We start from the raw sequence: 20647 nt of genomic DNA, 5'->3' as shown, positions 1-20647 counted from the left end.
TATTCTTGAAGCACGCAGACCTTCAACAAGAAGAAACTACGCTGGAAAATGGAAAAGGTTTGCCAGTTGGAGTTCTGAAAGAGGAAAAGATGTGTCAAACATAGATATACCTAACATCCTGGAGTATCTGGCCGAACTTCTCCATTCAGGCCTGTCCTACTCCTCCATCAAGATACATGCATCAGCTATTTCAGCAGAATACAGCTTTGATCCACCTGTTTTTTCACACCCTCTGCTCAGACAATTTCTCAGAGGAATCAAGAATGTAAAACCTCCAAGAAAACCACCATTACCAGCTTGGGACTTAAACTTCGTACTAGAAAAGTTGACACTATCACCCTTTGAGCCAGCAGCAACAGCAGACTTACAACACCTGTCATGGAAAACTGCTTTCCTACTGGCAATTACCTCAGCAAGGAGGGTTTCAGAACTACAGGCCCTAATGGCAGTGCAACCCTTCCTAATCTTCCACCAAGATAGAGTATCCATGAGGACTAATCCAACATTTATGCCTAAGGTGGTATCCAGAGTGTCTTTAAACCAGGCAATCCACCTACCTACCTTCTTTCCCAACCCACAAAACAGAGGGGAAAGAATACTGCATACCTTGGATGTACATAGACAGCTACGCTACTACTTGGACAGAACCAAAAGCAGCAGAAAGACTGACCAACTTTTGTGGCCTATGCAACAGGAAGAGAGGGAAAAGCTATTTCCAAACAGACAATCTCCAAATGGATAGGAAATTGCATACGATTCTGTTACTCCTTCCATGGAAAACCAATTCCACAGAACATAAGACCTCATTCTACAAGGGCAACAGCCACTACCACAGCCTTCTTACGAGGAGTGGCTACCAAAGACATTATTGAGGCGGCTACTTGGACCTCCGTGCATACATTTGCCAAGCATTACAATTTGCCTCTATATTCCAGATCCCGAGCAGGGTTTGCCACTGCTGTACTGCAAGGGATCCTAAACACACCATAATCTATCTTTATCCTCCTCCCCCTAGTTGGCTATGGTATTCTACCCAGCTGTTATGACTGCAGATGCATCCATGAAGGACATAGTACAGTTTTGTACCTACCATAAATGTAGATGTCCGAACTGGATAGCATCTGCAGTCAGGATTACCCTCCCTCCTTCCCCTCTGAGGTACTCCTAGGGTGTTTACCCTCCTAATAGCTAGCTGATGGGGGGGAGTCTTTTATGGTGTATTTGTTTGTATATATGTACATACATGCTTATTTTTGTGGTTACCTCTATCCTTTTGGAAACATTGGCATCTATCCAAAATTTTTAGCCTTCAGGAGGGCTTCTGGCATCTGGGGCAAGAAACACTGAGGAAGATGGCATCGGCTGATGCCTTTATACCCGAAGTCCAACAGAGATGACGTCGGATGAAGAGCGACATCAGCCGAAGCCGGACCCGGACTTTGGAATCCGGCCGACTGACGGGCTGCCTGACGACAGGACAACCCAGCTGTTATGACTGCAGATGCTATCCAGTTCGGACATCTACATTTATGGTAGGTACAAAACTGTACTTTTTTTCTTGCCTCAGTGTTTTACCGGATGTCAGAAAAAGTGAATAACTGTATTTCTTGTGGGAAACAGATACCGCATAGGGATTATCATTCTTTGTGTATTCCTTGTCTGGGGCCTGAGCACGACGTTGTTGGGTGCCGCTTTTGTGCTAGGTTCAATAAACGCACTATTAAGCGGAGGTTAGATTGTGCTAGGCTGGTCTTTGGGAAGCGGTGCAATTATAATATGCCGTCGGATTCTCCGGCGCCCGCTTCTGCGAAGAAGCGCAAAGACAAAGCAGTTAAACCCAGGCAAGATGAGTCGTCCGTTCCAGACGCCGGTTCTTTAGAGGCTTCAGTGGAACCGGTGGTTCCGACGGAGTCCTCTCTGGAGTCTCAGGGGGAGACTTTGATTTTGCAGGAGGTGGTCTCTCAGGAGGCAGGTCAGGCTGAAGGGGCTTCTCAAGTTACTGTACTCCCCTCCCTTCCTAGGGTGGTTAGGCCTTCTCCTTCTGTTTCCAAGGCTTCTCCCAGAGGCAGGCCAGTTTTAGCTTCTGTTGGTGTCTCTCCTAGTTCAGCAGGGTCTGTGCCTAAGAAGCACATGCTTAAAATGGCAGAAGATTTGATTACTCTGATTAGAGGTTCTTTACCCCCTCCTGATAAGAGGCCTAGGGTGGAGCCAGAGTTGGGAAGTTTTGAGCAGGCTTCGGATGTTTCAGAGTCTTCAGCTGAAGACCTGCAGGAGTACTCTCCTTATTCTGATTCTGATGCAGATGATTCCACTCCTTCTGCTTCTCCTCCAGAGGATTTTTCTTTTTCAGAGACACTTCATTCTGTGAGGGAACATTTTAAGTGGGAAGGTCAGGACTTCTCTGATTCTCGGAAAAGGCTTAGGGAATTTTTGCTGTTACCCCAGCATAGGCCCTTGGCTATACCCCCTGTTCTGGATGTTGTGGAAGATGTGTTTGCAGAGGCTTCTCTTAATCCTGATTCTCTGCCTCCTGCTCCTGTTAAACCGGATAGGTATTACAGGGTGCCTGAGGCTCATAAATATCTTTATAAGAGTCCTAGGGCGGACCCAGAAACTATCAGTCAGGGACCTAAGGGTGTCAAGGCCTCTGTTGTAAAAAATCCGGTTCCTCTAGATAAAGAAGCCAGAGCTTTGGATAGATGGGGAAAAAAGGTCTATACATCTTCTACCTTAGCTATGAGGGCCTTGAATTGCCAGTTTCATATGTTGAAATATCAAAACTTTCTTCTTTCTCAATTGAAGTCTAAGGTGGATGCTCTGGCGGAAGGCATTGAGTGTAAAGAATTACAAGATTTGGTGCATGTATCTGAACAGGTGGGTAAGCATTCATTACAATGTGGTTTTGATGCTGTGCAGGCCTCGTCTAGGGTGGCTGCCACTGGCTCAGTTCTTCGCAGGCACGCCTGGCTGAAGGATCAGAATTTATCTGACCATGTTAAGACAAGGATTTTGGATGCTCCTTTGCAGTCTGATGTGTTGTTTGGTTCACCTGTGGAGTCAGTCTTGAAGAAAATGGAAGACAAGGCTAAGTCTATGCAGGCTGTTAAAGATTTTTGCAAGTTCAGCCTCCAAGTTTAGTAGGAATTGGCCTGCTAAGGGGTGGACGTATCCTTCTTATGATTCTCAGTCTAGGGGTAGATCTAGACGTGGTAGGGGGAAGAGCTCAGAGTTCTTTCAGGCCTAGAACAGGAGTTCACCTGCACAATCTTCGGGTGAGGGCAGGGGCCAGTCCTTTCGTAAACAGGCCCAATGACCTACTTTTTCAGCTGCCAGATCCTTCTTGCCTGGCAGCACCTTTGGGAGGAAGGTTAGCAGTCTTCAAGGAAAATTGGATGTTGATTACCCAGGACAAATGGGTATTGGATATCATACACCAGGGTTACAAGTTTTATTTCCATACCTTGCCTCCTTTCAAAGGCATGCCAGACGTTCCTCCTCAGCAAAGACTAGAGGCTCACAAACAAATTTCTCTACTACTTCAAATAGGGGCCATACAACCGGTCCCTCTGCCAGAAGTGGGCCTAGGATTTTATTCTCGCCTGTTTCTAGTACCAAAGAAAGGAAACACGTGGAGACCAATTTTGGATTTATCTATCCTCAACACATATCTGGACATTCCCAAGTTCAAAATGTTGACGTTACAACAGCTTTTACCTCTGCTGGGCAAAGATCACTGGATGGTGACTCTGGATCTCAAGGAGGCTTACCTTCATGTTCCTATCAGGCCCAGTTGCAGGAAGTATCTGCGTTTTCGGGCTGGGACTTCACATTATCAGTTCTCTACATTGCCCTTTGGCTTATCTACTGTGCCCAGAGTATTCACGAAGGTTCTGGCTCCAGTGGTAGCTTTCTTCAGGCTAAGAGGAATACAGATCTATCCTTATTTGGATGATTGCCTGATTCTGGCCCAAGAAAAGGACGAACTTCTTCATCATCTACAGTATGTGATGGCAGTGTTAAGATGCCTGGGGTATTCTGTGAACGAAATAAAGTCCAGTCTAGTACCCTCTCAGGACATGTGCTTTCTGGGTGTGAGACTGAATACAGCATCCCAGATGGCCTTTTTGACCCCGGACAAACAAAAGAATCTTTCTCTTTACTTCCACCAATTGTCTCGTCAGTCCAGGCTGACTGCAAGGACAGTCCTTCAAGCCTTGGGGTTCATGGCATCTTGTATTCTGGTACTTCCCAATGCCAAACTGCATATGAGGAAGCTACAATGGTATCTCAAGAATGTATGGACACAGCACTGCCAAGATTTGGACACTGTCATTCAGATAATACCTTGCATTCAAAAGGAGTTTTTGTGGTGGGCTCAGGAATGTCACCTAAACAAGGGACTCTCTGTGACCCCGCCAGAGGCGAGTCAGATTTTAACGACAAATGCCTCAGACAAAGCTTGGGGAGCTCATCTAAATGGAAAATGGGTACAAGACACGTGGCCTGCCAGACTTCAACATCTACATATCAACTTGAAGGAGATGTTAGCAGTCCAATTTGCATTGATAGCTTTCAAGGATTTACTTCTTCCAGGGCAGGTGTTGATTCAAACAGACAACACAACTGTCATGTGGTACATCAACAAGCAAGGGGAACGATTCTTATCCTCTGTGCAGACAAGCAATGATTTTGTGGGAGACTGCTCTCAGTTTACAGCTAAATCTTCAGGCAAGGTTTCTGCCAGGAGCACAGAACTCCTTAGCAGATGTGTTGAGCAGACAAATTATGGATCCCCACGAGTGGAAATTGGATCCTCATGTATTTCAGAGATTGACAGTGTTATGGGGAACTCCAGACATAGATCTGTTCGCTTCTCCACTAAATTACCAGCTGCAAAAGTTTTGCACAAAAAGGTTTCATCCCACAGCTTGGAAAGTGGATGCTCTCTCATTCAATTGGAGCAATCTTCACGTGTATGCCTTTCCACCTCTGCCTCTCCTCCCAAAGGTACTCCTGAAGGTCAGACAGGACAAGCCAAACATGATTTTAATAGCTCCAGATTGGCCTCGACAGCACTGGTACCCATTACTGAGAAGTCTGGTACGGAGCCTCCATGGCCTTTGCCTTCGATTCCTCACCTGCTGTCTCAGGAGAACAGTCATTTACTCAATGTCAAACTTCATTCTCTACATCTGACAGCCTGGCATATTCTGTTTTAAACCCTGAGGGTCTCAGCTTCCACAACAAGTTTTGAATGTTATTTTGGAGGCCAGAAGGCCTAGTACAAGGAAAGTTTACGCAGATAAATGGAGGAGATTTTTATTTTGGAGTACAGCAAAGGACTTTGATGTTTCTAAACCTAATTTAAGTGTTGCACTTCAATACCTTACTGAGTTATTGGACAAAGGTTTGTCCTTCTCCTCTATAAAGGTTCATGCTGCAGCAATTTCTGCTCACTATGACTGTGACCCACCATTATTTTCTCAGCCTTTGTTTAAGCAATTCCTTAGAGGGGCAAAGAATATAAGACCCCCACATAGAGCTCCTACTCCTGCTTGGGATCCCAATTTTGTGTTGGAGAAACTCACTCTACAACCTTTTGAGCCTGCAGCATCAGCAGAGTTGAAATATTTATCATGGAAGACTGCTTTTTTGTTGGCCATTACCTCTGCGAGAAGGGTTTCTGAATTACAGGCCCTTATGGCAGTTGAGCCTTTCTTAATTTTCCACAAGGATAGGGTGTCTTTGCGTACTAATCCTTCTTTTATGCCTAAAGTGGTTTCTAGTGTGGCTTTAAACCAAACTATTCATTTGCCTACTTTTTATGCAAACCCCCAAAATAAAGGGGAAAGGATTTTGCACACTTTGGATATACACAGGCAGTTGCGATATTATTTGAGCAGAACTAAAGGGTTCAGGCAGTCTCAGCAGTTGTTTGTTTCTTTTGCTTTGGGTTCTCAGGGCAAACCTGTTTCAAAACAAACTATTTCTAAGTGGATTGGGTTTTGTATTGCTTTCTGTTATTCCCATCAGGGTAAGGAGATTCCAGCTGGGATTAGGCCTCATTCCACTAGGGCTACTGCCACTTCTACAGCTTTTTTAAGGGGGGTGGCTACTAAAGATATTTTGGAAGCAGCTACTTGGAGTTCAGTGCATACTTTCTCTAAGCATTACCACCTTCCACTTTACTCTAAATCTAGGGCTGGATTTGCCACTGCTATTTTACAGGGCATTTTGGCAGCTCCTAATGCTTTATAGTTTTGCCATCCTCCCTTACCTCTGCTTTGGGATTCTACCCATATGTAAGGACTGCAGCAATGTGAGATGAAGAACATAGTACAGTTTTGTACCTACCATAAATGTAGATGTTCGAAGATCCACATTGCTGCAGTCCAATTTACCCTCCCTCCTTCCCCTCTGTTGCTGAAGGTGGTGGTGTAGTTTGTGTTGTACATATTGTAAATATGGTTAGTGCACGGGTGGTTGGTTAGTTTTTGCTGGTTTTTGGCTTTGGCCTTTCTTGTTAGGGCCTTCTGACATCTGGGGCAAGAAAAGACTGAGGAAATGACGTCGGTCATGCGCTTTTGTACCCTGACGTCCTGATGTCAGTTTTAAGCGCCTTGACCGACGTCAGCCTTATACTTTGGTATTCGGGCCGACCGAGGACAGCGGACTACCCCATATGCAAGGACTGCAGCAATGTGGATCTTCGAACATCTACATTTATGGTAGGTACAAAACTGTACTTTTCTTGCCTTGTCAGTCTGATGCAAAATGCTTTCAGTTGTGTCGTCAGGTAATCATCTGTGACCAGAGACTCATCAAAGCTAAGTACCCCATTGAGAGAACTGTTTTATTCCTTTATTGGGAGTTGTTTCTGGTTAATGTCAGTTAAGGTCAGTAACTGCATTATATGTAGAAAATAAGTTCCGCATAAGGACTTTCATTCCTGTTGATTGTTTTGCCAAGACCCTAGGAGCATGATGGCCCCAATTGTCAGTGTTGTGCCTGTTTTAATGATAGGATTATTAGGCACAGGGCCAACTCCCTCCGTAGATATCTAAGAAAAAGTAGTGTTAGGCCTATGCATGGGATGATGTCTGTCTGCCCCCAAGATAGCATCTTAAAATGTGGGCGGCACAGTGGTGCAGCGGTTAACGTTGTCGCCTCACAGCAAGAGGTTCACCGGTTTGATTCTCGGCTGGGGTGCCTTCTGTGTGGAGTTTGCATGTTTTCCCTGTGTTCGCGTGGGTTTTCTCCGGGTACTCCGGTTTCCTCCCACATTCCAAAGACATGCATCTGGAGCATTTCTCCCCGGGCCTCCGCTGAAAACAGGCTCTGTGGAACCTAATTGGACTTTCCCGGTCAACAAATGATAAATAAATAAAAAAAAATAAAAAATAAAAAGAGAAGCATTTGAAGAGGGATGCTGGGGAGGCTGGCAACACCATAGTCATATCAGACTCCCCATTTAGGTTCAAATTGTTGAGTCAGGCAAGGTACATTCACTGCCTGCTATACCAATGACTAGTTGGGGGGGGGGTTCCTATACTGGGTATTTCCGCTGTGTCTAGCTTCCATATGCAGATTTAGTTGTGTCCTTTCTATTACTGCATATTAGCTTGCCCTCTTATTCTGCTGTTCTTCTTTCTGATACTGTCCTATGCTGTGTCACTGTCTCTGTTATTCATTCTGTCCCACTTTCTTGTTGTTGTTTTATTTCTCCATTTCTTCCAAGCACACCTCTGCTTTATTTGCTGTCAATTACTAGGTCATTCTGTATGATTCATGATATTACCACACTTTGACCCTTAGCATTTGCATCTTTTACCATCGACATGTATCCCTCTGGCTTGTAGGGCACATAACATCTTAGGCCTTGATGAGTCCCCTAGCCCAACACCACATGAAAAAGTTCCAGTGGTTCCTTAAAATTTGTTGGTCCCAGCAGAAGTACTCCCTGGAGTCCACTATTCCATTCCTCCCTTGCCTAAAAAAGGAGAGGGAGAGAGAGAGAGAGAGAGAGAGAGATCTTGTGGTATTAGAAGAACATCACAAAAACAAGGGGCCAGAGTGCAAGGAACATGAGACTGCATATAAACATAATGGAAATATCAATCATTTCACCCGTGAAGGCTTTCAAAGACAAACTGAATTTGGGACCCATAAAAATCTTGGCGGACAGCACCACACTTATGTAGTAAATAAACAAGTAGGGGCACCCATTCCTAACATCTGTGCAAGCTTGCACTGGACCTCTGGCAGCTAGCTCAAGAACTGCAGCTAACACTGGTATCCTCCAACTTCCCAGAGAATTAAAACATTTTAGCAGCCAGCGTGAGCAGATCCTTCCTTGTCCTAAATGAATGCATATCGAAAAGAAAGAGCTTTCTTGACTTAGTCCGCCTGTGTGGTATGCCTTAAGTAAAGACATCTAAGAAAGATCTGTTCTAGAAGTCCTCAGAGAGAGGTGAGGAAGATGGATGCCTTCTCCTTCTCTTGGACAGGAGTCTTTCTATATGCCTTCTCTCCATTGCCCCTCATCCCCAGGGTATTACAAAAGGTGGAACCAAAGATGATCTTGATTGCACCATACAGGCCCTGATTAACACTGGTTCTCCCTTTCTTTTCTCCCTTTCTTTTCTCACTCAGCAGGGTGAAGACCAAATCCGTGGCAATGTCTATGGACCTTTTTCATAACAAAGGATCTGTCATTCACCCAAATCCCAAGACCCTGTTCCGTACAGGTTGGATGATTTGTCCTAGATTCATCCTAGATGTCTGTTATTAAGGAAGCCAGAAAACCAAGTACGATTAAGTCACACATTTTCAAATGGAAAAGTTTTCTGTTTGGTGATAGTCTAAAGGATGTCTGTGTAAGGCAGTTTCTTTACCACAAGTCCTGCAGTACTTATCAAGGTATATGCTTCTATCTCTGCTTGACCCCCCCCATCCCCCTCTTTAACTCGCATCCCTAAATGAAGTTGTTCCACAAGGATATATTACACTTAAGACCATCCAGGAGACGCACCATCCCCACATGAAGTTTTAAATTAGTTTTAGAGAACTCACTCTGCTTCCTTTTGATGTTGGAAATCCATTCTTCTGCTAGCTTTGACTTCTCAAGATGCATCTCTGAGTTGAAGCCCTCATGTGCAAGGAGGCCTTCCTAATCTTCTTTAAAAATAAGAGTCACACTAAGGAACAATCCTATTCACCTTCCAGTCTTCTTCACAAACACCAAAAACAAAGGAGAAAGAATTCTGTATTCACTGGATGATTACAAACATCTGAGATAGTACCTATATAAGACCAAATTCCCTTACAGGACAGACCAACCTCTGGTACCTTTTGCTGAGGAAACAAACCATATCAAAATCGATAGCCAACTGCATTTCCTTTTATTATTACCATCATGGTAGACAGGTCCCTATCTCCATCAGGGAACATTCTACCCTAGTATAAACAGCAACCACAGCCTTCCTAAAAGGGGCCATAACTCAGTCCATTCTGGAAGGAGCCACTTGGTCATCTGTTCGCACCTTCACCAAGCATTACCACTTTGGTTCTATCATCAGAGTTGTTTTTGCCTGTGCCATTCTGCAGGCACTTATCTTTTTACACCTGTCCTGTTGCAAACTACCTGTTCGTGATTAGCTTCCCAAGACTCAGTACTGTAACAGTGACTACAATGAATATAGAACAGTCGTGGCAGAAACTTATCATAAGTGTAGATGTTCTGGTGGGTCACTGTTACTATATACTTTCCATCCCACCTACCCCACTTCTGTCTCACTTCCTACCTGGATTTGGGGAGGAAGCTATAGCCTACCCCCCATTCCCCTGCTTCTCCTAGTCAGAGTCCTCTGTAAGGTTGGCTGTGTGTGCCTAGGGAACAGAGACCTTTGGTCCCTGGAGCAAAGAACACCTGCATATGGTTCTGACCATCAATTCATTTATGCCATTGATGACCTGATATTAGGTAGGGAGAGCATCCACTGGTTGGGGATAGTGAAATTCTCTTTTACTCAGGCCAGAGCAGATTCCTACAGGCGGGAATTTCCAAAACTCAGTACTGCAACACTGATCTACTAGAATATCTACAATTATGGTAAGTTATTAACTCCACTGTACTTTCACTGGGTTTGCAGTGAATCTGATATCCTAAACTGTCCTGCTTCATGCTTTTGGGGTAGAGGGACACCGAAAGATAAGATGTCAGTTTTACTGTTGATGTAACTTTTTGTGTGTGTATATGTAGATCGGTATTGCATTAGCTTCTTTTTTCTTTTAGTTTCTTTTCTTTATTTTTAGATTATAACCTGCCTCCATTGAGACACATCGAATCAAGTATTGTAATTGCCAGTACTATTGTGACCACTCTGTTAGATTATAGAATTTTGAGGCTGACAGCACTTTTCGTTTGGCAATGCTTATTTTGGTATAGTGAAGATGAACAGAGCAGCCAGTCAGGTTTTTGTTTTTCATGACATTTAATGCAAGCATGGTGTAATTTATTAAATTCTTATGTTTTTGTGTATTGTGTTCCTTCTTTGCAAGTTGTGCTTGCTCAGTGTTTGGGGGCTGAACTGTGGTACATATACTTAGCCCACCATCTTAGCCCAGCACACTCTGTTATGGCATTTGCTGCCTGGAGGTACTCACACTAAACATGTCAGTAATGGAAAGTTCAGAAATGTGCAGAGCTGGAACTATCAGAAAAAAGATATCCCAGCAAATATCCATTAAGGGAACCTCCTCCCACTCGCAGATCAGCTAATATTGGAAGTACATATCTGCTTTTCTCTACTCAAATATGGCCAGTGGCAGAGGGCATACTGACTCTTACAGGAATAACACGTGTAAATCAGTATTTATTTTTAGTTAAGTGTGATGTATAGGACTTGTGTGTAAGTTGGGCCTTGTAGTTAGACTATGTAATGTTATGCTCATATCACATTAGACTAAAGAATCAAACCGACAGAATATGCTTTAATTTTTTTTTTATATATAGATGCTGGCTGAAGCTGCTCCTGGGAGAGTAAAAATTGTTCATGGTGACATAATGACATACAAAATGGAAAGAGCTTTTCCTAAAAATCTTAAAAGGAACTGGGAAGATGGTATGTACCACTTGTTAGTGGAGTCTTTTCTGTGTGTATTTTGGGGAGGTGCAAAATATTTATTTACTTTTAGTGACTGCTTTTGATGATCACTTGTAACCATTTTTAGGCAAAACAGGGTGATATAATAAAGTTATAAAAAAATGCATACACAATGGCAAAGTGTATCTTGCACTGGGCTATTGCTGCCTATAAATAGGTTTGGCTGTAATGTGTACTTAAAAAGTTTTATTTTCACTGCTGGAAAAAGTAAATGCAGATGCAGTGGGTGGCAGCTGGGAGATGAAACTTGAATATAAACAATTAATCTGGCAGTTTAAATGAAATGCCACATAACTGCCTGTTTTAAATAAAATTGTTGATATTATTAGTGTCAGTTAATTTATGAGCAAACAAATTGATCTGTAGTTCTTTGTTTTAGAATTTCTATGTAAAAGTGATCTTATCTTTTCTCTGTAATTTTACCTTGAATTTCTGTGTAAAAGTGTTCATAGAGCTTTTTCCCCAGGCTCTGTTGATGAGGAGTAACTCTTTCTGCCCAACCAGATCAGTAAATGCCAATAAATAAATAACAAGCTTTGTGCTGATGTAGTCTAAACAAATTAGGACAAAAGCACTAAACCACATTTTTTGGAGTGATGGTCATTTTTCCTGGCTCTGCTATTGTGAACATTTTTTGGTCCTTTTGAAGGCTGTCAGTATGGGAGAGTCACAGAGCTATCTAGGAAGAAGGTTCTGTAGGAAAGGGCTTTGGTAGCTAAAAGAGCAACAACCAGAGGTGTGAAAACTTTAATGTGGGACCAGAAGAAGCTTTTTTGAGCCTGAGTGTAGTCGGACGTGGATTATGCATTTGTAGAAGGTTTTGAAGGGCAAGGTATACCATAACAAGGGGCTTGTAAATGAGTTGTTGTCTAAATGGATGCCAGTGCAGGTGTCACAAAATTGGAGTAATATGGTAAAGTGAGACACTCGTCAGAAGGCAGGCTACCAAATTTTGCATAAGTTGGAGGCTCTTAAAGTTAGAATCTGGTAAGTCAGCATAGAGGGCATTGCAAGAATCTAAGGACAGCAGAGCATGAACTACTTTTGGAAGGTCACCAGGAGCAATAAGGTGCTTGATAAGGTTGGTTCTCTGCATGTAGAAACAGGAAGATTTGACAACAGCAGAAATATGGTCCTTAAGAATTAGTCTGTCATGAACTATGACACGAAGATAGAAAGAAACCAGTCAAGGATCACCCCAGAAATATCTCAGTAATTCTGTAGTCAGTCTAAAAGGATAGAATGCCCCACCAAATCAAATGCTGATGAAAATAAAAAATTACTAAGACTGAGTAGTAACACTGATCTCTTGCTTCTAGGAGATTGTTAAAATCTCTAATAAGAGCTATCTTAGTACTGTGTCTATCCTTAAAACTCAGTTGGAACAGATCGAGGATACCATGTTCACCTAGTTAGGTCTCCAGCTGATGATACACCACTCTATCAAGATCATAACCTAAGAAGGGAAGGTTGGAAATGGAAATCTGCTTTGGAGAACTTTTTAGTTTAGTTGCTGATGGGTGGGGTCTGGTGTGATAACTACTTCAAATGAGACTGAGTTTTGGTCATATTTGACAGTGGAAGACCTCATAATGGAGGTGCTATAGCCGTCTCCCATATTGGTAAGCACCAGATCCAAGATGCTGTCTCCTCTAGTTGGGGTGTCCACCAGCTGGTGCTGCTTATTGACATTAAATAAATAAATTGTTCCAGCTGGGCTGCTCATTATTTTTCACACACACACACTCACACTCACACACACACACATCCATGAAGACACCCTGCTTATCAGCTGCAATCCCACATTGGCTCTGCATCCCAGCTAAGCTCCTCTTTCATTTGTGATACTTCATCATCAACATATATTCATTTTAAATTTGGGATGTTCAGTCTGCTGAAACTAGTTGATAACTTGCCTTTCTAAGAAAAAAGAAAACATTTCTGATGTATTTAACATAGAGATGCAGTAATTTATAAATTAATGTAGGAAGTGAGGCATTGCGGGTTCAGTCTTTTATGATGTCATAGTAGAGATTTAATCTCTGAGAAAATGTTGATGGGGCTGTCATTAACAACATAAAATGCAAAAACAACACACTTTTACTTCAAAAACTATATAAATTGATTTTGTATATAATAATGGGGGATATATTCACTTCTAAAATGTTTGTTACTTAACACTTGATGTTATGTGATCCTATCTCGCCTACATTCTGACTGATGGGTTCGTCGGCACGCTTATGCCAAAGAGCGAAGTCTCTTATTGGCTGAGCTTACTATATCCCAGGATGCACTACTACCAGTCCCCCAGATCTCGTTTGCCACTAACAAGCAAAGACGTGGTCTCGAGCTTGGCTGAGCTAAGTAGGGTTTCTTCTCTTACTTTCCTGTCAGGAATTCCTTTAAAATTCAACAAAAAGCTGTTTTAACAGCTATATCGTATTTTTGTGTATGATTGAAGTTTTTTTTGTGGAAAAACTTTGTGTAGTGATTGCGTTTTGTCTGACTGGAGGTTCCATTTGGGTTGAAGGGCCTTCCCTTGTCAGCCGTTGTCTGTCAAGTTCCTTTTATTTTAAAGGTTCTTGTATTCCTTGGTCATACCTTTCTATTTGTGACAGTTCTTGATTCAAAGAAAAGAATTTCTCTGTGATAGTTAGTGTGTCTTGTATTTTACTGGTTATACACTAATTTGGTTGCCATTATGTCACAGGCTCCTAGGCCTTCAGGGTTTAAAAAGTGCACTAAGTGCAGTTTCAAAATGTCGATCACAGATGATCACTCTCTCTGTGTGTACTGTTTGGGACCCAAACATTTGCAGGAGTCCTGTAGCGTCTGTCACGCTTTTTCCTCGAGGGTCCTCCAAGAGAGGAAAAATAAACTTATTTTAAAAGGCCTTATTAAACCATCATTTGAAGAGGCATTAGCTTCCTCTCCTTCTCCTGCTAAAAAGAAAAGGGCGTCGGCTCCGACCAGTCCGTCGGAACCGACCGCCAAAAGACATAGGCAGGCTTCTCCTTCGGCTCCACGGACTTCGGAGCCGAGGGCGGAACAGTCTGCCTCGATGCCTCCAGCCTCGACTCCACTGGGTTCGGAGCCGACGGCTGGGGCATCGAGAGGCGGGTCACCTTCATCGGCTCCACTGATCTCTGAGCCGATGAAGGTTGTCCGCTCAGACACTTCCTCCTCGGCGCCGAAGCCCTCTTCGGCACCGATGGAAATTGGTTTGGACACTTCTTCGGCGCCGATAATTGTCGAGTCGATTCGGAGCCGGTCCCCTAGTCCCTTGGAGCCGTTGGAGAGGCCTACTCGGACCCATTCGGTCTCTTCCAGGTCATCAAGGATGTCAGATTCGGACATAGACAGGGTGCTCCAAAGACTGTTCCAGTCCCCAGTCTTTCAGAAATTTGTTTCGGCTCCGACCCACTTGGCTTCGGAGCCGATAGCCCATTCCATTGCCATTCCTCCTCCAACCGCCGCCCGTCGGAGCAGGTGCTGATGGAACCAGTGGAGATCCTAGGGTCGGCTCCGACCCTTACTCCAATCCCGGCCTTCGGGTCCGAGTTTAGCACACGGACTTCTTCGGCCGGACCCCGTTTCGGGGCCAATGCTGTCGGTTCCAAGCCTCCCTCTCGGTGCTTCGGCCGTGGGACTTCCATCTGCTATCATGGCTCCGGAGACCGGACCCTCCCAGGATTCTGGGGGTCCGGCCTTCAGAGCTATGAGGAGTGCCTTGGCCAAGTCTTCTTCGGCCATCTCTACGGCTTTACCGGCACCTTCCCTGGGCATGGAGATTGGGTCTTTGGCAGTTCCCCTGTCTCTAGGCAGCGGAGCCCTGGGGCCTGAGGTTACCCCCACTGGGGGTTCCCCTCCTCCTGAAGGTTCTTCGGAGTTGTCTTCGGAGGAGCCCCCAAGGAAGAGATCGTGCAAGAGGAAGCACGTGGACTCCCCCGACGAGTCTCTTACATCGGACACTGATCTTGATGATGCGGAGGGGTCCCCAAAGTCGTCCTCGGATGACTCATTTGCAGACATTCTAGAGATCCTTAAGCAACGAGGCGGCTGGAATTCCAAACCCCCCTCCGCTGATGAGTCGGTGTTTCTCAAGGCCTTCGGGGCTCAGCCCTCCGCCTCCTGGGTGTCTCCGCCCTTCGACGAGCTCCTGGATTTGGTTTGTCGGAGGGCGTGGGAACATCCAGATACTGTGGAACCAGTGCCTTCTCGCCCTAACAAATTTTTGTCTGCCCCACCCGAGAAGGAGTTCTTAACAAAAGGCGTGGCTGTAGATGCCATGGTGGTGGCATCTGCTACCCAGCAGGACGTGGCAGAGGCTTCAACGTCCGTCCATCCTCCTAATAAGGAGTCTAGGAGCATGGACCGGTACGGGAAGCGCACCCTGACTTCAACGGCCTTTACTCTGAGGTCCCTGAATTATTTGGCACATTTCACCAGACTACAGAGGGATCTGGTCAAGGAGCTCTCAGACTCCCTCTCAGGTAACCTACCTGAGCAGCTAGCCCAGTCGGTTAGCTCTCAGTTGGCTATCCTCACCTCGATTTCTAACTCGTCCATGAGGCTCATTTCATATGCGGCCGAAGGGGCGGGCAGAGCGGCCGGCACAGGCGTGGCTCTATGGAGACAAGCCTGGCTCCGTTTGTGTCATTTCGCGGAGGCCTTCAAGTCTTCCTTTGCCGACGCTCCCTTTGATGGGTCCTCTTTGTTTGGACCCAAGGTAAAAGACACTCTTACCCACTGTGAGCAAGAGGGAAAGACTTTATCTGCCGTAGGAGCACGTTATTCCACTCCCTTTCGGCCTTATCCCAAGGCTAAAAGAGGAGGGAAGATGTGGTTCCGCAAATCACAGAAATTCTTTCCTCAACAGCAGGAAGATTCCCCTTCCAGAGGCAGAGGACGGGAAATTTTTCTGGGAGACGCCGTCCCAGAGGCGGCAGAGGCCCCCGCAACACTGGAGACCGCGAGTCCTTTCGTGGCTCTTCAGCCTCCCACACTCCATGAGGGATTGCCCGGCTGTGCTGCTCCAGAGCCAGTCGGATGCCATTTTGCCAAGCACCTAAAAGCCTGGGAGTCTATTACTCAGGACAGATGGGTGCTTCGGATTATTGCCGGAGGTTACACCATTCCCTTCACACACTCACCCCCACCGTCCAAAAAAATCCCGGACCCACCACCCAGTCAAAGGGAAATTGCAGCCGTAGAAGCTTCAAAGCTGCTAGAAAAAGGAGTCATCCAACCGGTCCCCACAGACCAGATCGGATCCGGAAATTACTCAAGGCTCTTTTTAGTGCCAAAAAAGACAGGGGACCTGAGACCCATTTTGGATCTCAGCAAACTAAACCAGTCCGTCATGAAGTCCAAATTCAATGGTCACTTTACAATCCATTCTCCCATTGTTGGAGAAAGATGTTTGGATGTGCTCCATAGATCTCAAGGACGCCTATTATCACATACCGATACATCAGGCGTCCAGGAGGTATCTGCGCTTCAGCCTGGGAGACAGTCATTTCCAATTTTGTGCACTGCCCTTTGGTCTCACCACAGCCCCCAGGGTGTTCACCAAGTGTTTGGCAGTAGTGACTGCTCACCTGAGGAGTCTCGGATTCCAAGTGTTTCCCTATCTGGACGACTGGCTCCTGACTGCCACCACCAGGCATCTACTACTAGAGAACCTACAAGCCACCATCTCCCTGGGTGCTTCCCTGGGAATTACATTCAACTGGTCAAAGTCTGTCTTGCTGCCTTCTCAGCGCATAAGATTCATAGGAGCAGAGATAGACTCAAAATTAATGCGAATCTTCCTTCCTACCGAAAGGATACAAACATTACAAGGTCAAGCCCGAGCCCTGCTTCTAAGATCCAAAGCCCCAGCCAGGATGGTCCTGCAACTTTTAGGTTCAATGTCTGCCACGGTTCTCCTAGTTCCTCTGGCAAGATTGCACATGAGGATTCTTCAGTGGCTGTTATCGACACAATGGTCTTTTCAGGATCTCCCTCAATCATCACATACTGATTACAGAAACGTGCAAACGGGACCTCCGCTGGTGGCTTCTGCCATCCAATCTGAATCAGGGAAGACCTTTTGTTATACCCTCCAGTGGCCACCTTGACAACGGATGCCTCCCAGACGGGTGGGGGCATTGTCTGGGCAGGTCAGTTCAGGGTTCTTGGCTTCCAAACGAAACATTTCTCCATATCAATGTGTTGGAAATGAGGGCTGTACTTCTGTCCCTACAAGCCCTCCACAAGTTTCTCAAGGCATTATCGCTATCCACACAGACAACATGTCGGTGGTCTGGTATCTAAACAAACAAGGAGGGACCAGATCTTACCCCTTTGTAGAGAGGCCATGAGGGTGTGGGAATGGGCAGTGGCTACCAACCGCTTCCTGGTAGCGACCCACATTCCAGGAAAATCCAATGTATTGGCAGACAGACTGAGCAGGACTATTCTCTCTCCTCACGAGTGGTCCCTGAACGAAACAGTAGCAGCTCAGATTTTCAAAAGATGGGGATTCCGTGCTGCACCTGTTTGCAACACCACAAAACACGAAGTGCAAAAGGTTCTTTTCCTTGACCCCGCGTCAAGGGGAGGCAGCTATGGATGCTCTAGTCCAACCTTGGCCAACAGGACTGCTTTATGCTTTCCCTCCGGTTCCACTCCTCCCCAAAGTCATCCAGAAAGCTTCCCAATTGGGGTCCACAATGATTCTAATTGCTTCGTACTGGCCTCGTCAGGTATGGTTCCCCTACCTACAGAAATATACTCTGGACAGTCCTTGGTTTTTGGATCTAACTCCAGACCTTCTGGTTCATCAGTCGGGGCAACAGCACCAGTCCCTTCACACTTTGAAATTAACAGCTTGGCTCCTCCACTTCCGACTTTAGTCAGAAATCACACCTTGGACCCGGAAGTTATTCACATTTTATCTTCAGCCCACAAACCCACCACTAAGAAATTGTATCACAGTAAGTGGAAGAGGTTTGCTATCTGGGCTCAACTCAGAGGCTTAGACCCTATTACTGCCCCGATACCAGAGGTCTTGAAATTTTTAACATCCTTGTTTAATCAAGGATCTTCAGTCTCTACTATTAAAGTCCAACTAGCAGCTATCTCCAAATTTCACGAATCCATAGACCCACCGTTGATGAGCAACAGATTATGTAAAACTTTCATGAAAGGTGCTGTGCTTTTAAGACCCCCAGTTTTTCATCCTGCGCCTCCGTGGGATCTTGATTTGGTACTTCGTGCCTTAACATCTTCCCCTTTGAACCGGCTGCTACATGTGAGTTGAAATATCTGTCTTGGAAAACTGCCTTCTTAATTGCAATTACCTCTGCAAGAAGAGTTTCAGAACTTCAAGCCCTATCTATCAAACCACCGCATTTGATTTTTCACAAGGATAGAGTATCACTTAGGCCTAATCCATCTTTTGTTCCAAAAGTTTGTTCTAATCTCTGTCTCCAACAATCTCTAGAGCTACCAGTTTTCTTTCCAAAATTTTCAAACAAAGCGGAATACACCTTGCATACATTGGATGTTCACAGGCAATTGCACTTCTATCTAGACAGGACTCAACAAATTCGAAAAACAGATCAATTGTTTGTGTCCTTTTCAGATAATAAACTGGGTAAAACCATCACTAAAGCTACTATTGCCAAATGGATTAGAGATTGCATAACCCAGGCTTATTCCTCTTCAAATAAGCAACTTACAACATCTGTCAAAGCTCACTCTACTAGAGCTATGGCTACCTCTATTGCATTTCATTCCAAGCTCGCTATTTCTGAGATTTGTGCTGCGGCTACTTGGTCCAACCCGCACACTTTCATTTCCCACTATAAATTGGATGTGGCATCTAAAGGGCGAGCATCATTTGGTTCCACGGTACTCAGGAGTGTTTTCCAGTGAGCCACCCAGGATTTAGGTGCTAGGACGCTGTCCCATCAGTCAGAATGTAGGCTAGATAGGATCACATAACATCTTTAGTTATGTACTCACCATAACTTCAGATGTTTGGGATCCATCTCGCCACATTCCTAATACCCACCCTCCTTCCCCCTGCCTTGGAGATCAGAAGAGATTGAACGGTTTGAGTTCTACTGTTTTTATCTTGTATCATCTGTCGATGTTATATAAGCAGTGCATGCGTGTGTGCATGTATGCGGACAAACTAGATCTGGGGGACTGGTAGTGGTGCATCCTGGGATATAGTAAGCTCAGCCAATAAGAGACTTCGCTCTTTGGCATAAGCGTGCCGAGTCGGAGCCGAAGGATCGGCTCCGAACCCATCAGTCAGAATGTAGGCGAGATGGATCCCAAACATCTGAAGTTATGGTGAGTACATAACTAAAAGTTTTAGAACATGTCCAACATGAAAATCATCCTTTGTGTGTCTGTGTTTGAATCTTTTTTTTTCTTTATGAAATGAGGTTGTTGTTTTTGTTCAATGGCTTACTTTTGTGCTTATTATTGCAGACAAGCATTGTATTATTACAAACCCCAGAGCAATATTTATTTTTTTCACAAATGATTTGCAAATTGAAAACCCCAGAGAAAGAGTACTGATTAGTTTTTCATGAATGGTTTGCAAACAAGTTATGAAGGAATCAGCTTTGAACTACTGGAAGCAGCTCCATAATAACCTGTAACTTTAATCCTTTATACGGTCTGTTGCAATGGTATTTGCTAGTTTTTCATCTTGTGTATTTAGGGTTTGCCATAATGTTTGAGTGTTTTTCCTCTGTATGATGTGCTTTTTCTAAGTGTGGTGTAGTTCTGTTTTTGTAATTCATATAAAATGTGTGGTATAACTGCTTTTTAATGTCCCTATTATACCATCACGTTTTCAGCCAAGTGCAGATAAAGAAATATAATAATCGCTGTATTGTAACTCTGCCAATGCACCCAGGTCATAAATGGAAAAGGTCCCATACCCAGTTTAAAAACAAAAAAAAAACACAAATAAAAATTGTGTTAGAGATGTTTTTTGAAGTGCACAAAAGTTCTCAGCTGCTATAACAAATTATTTTATCTCTTTCTCTCTGTCATCTTAGTGCAATGATTTTGGTTCAAGCCTAAATAATGGGGGAGAAAGACCCCAAAACAGATTTTCAAATATTGCCCTTATAAAAATAGAATGTTGCTAGAGAAATAGGTTTTGCATTACCGTGTGTTAGAAATTTATGTTGCATAAGTGAAAATGACACCTTGAAACATTCCTGTATATTGCCAGTTTATTGTGTTCAAAATATTTTTTATGTTGAACTTGTAGTTACATGACTGATACAGGAGAACGGTACAATCTGTCTAACTAAAATTATTTGAAATAGCTGTGTTTTCTACTGTTAGAAGTTTATTATACTGTGCATCAGGGCTGGTTCAGCAAGAGGTGACCCATGCAGCTGCCTATGTTCTGATGCCAGTGTGTGGGGGTGGGGGTGGGGGGTGGGGGGCTTGTCTGGCTTTAA

General features: G+C 44.4%; 1 protein-coding gene across 7 annotated transcripts in view; it reads left to right on the top strand.

Moving 5' to 3' along the window:
* TFB1M (transcription factor B1, mitochondrial) overlaps positions 1-20647 on the top strand; it is a 796864-nt gene that overhangs the window by 208790 nt on the left and 567427 nt on the right. For all 7 annotated transcript variants that reach the window (XM_044063432.1, XM_044063422.1, XM_044063418.1 and 4 more), the window contains exon 4: positions 11015-11123. In XM_044063432.1, coding sequence (XP_043919367.1) covers positions 11015-11123 — 109 coding nt within the window. The remainder of the gene's footprint in view (positions 1-11014; positions 11124-20647) is intronic.

This window comes from Protopterus annectens, chromosome 1.part0 (genome assembly GCF_019279795.1).
Source record: "Protopterus annectens isolate FY-2018-M chromosome 1.part0, PAN1.0, whole genome shotgun sequence".
Classification (NCBI taxonomy): domain Eukaryota; kingdom Metazoa; phylum Chordata; order Ceratodontiformes; family Protopteridae; genus Protopterus; species Protopterus annectens.
This window is presented reverse-complemented; position numbering and strand designations above follow the sequence as displayed.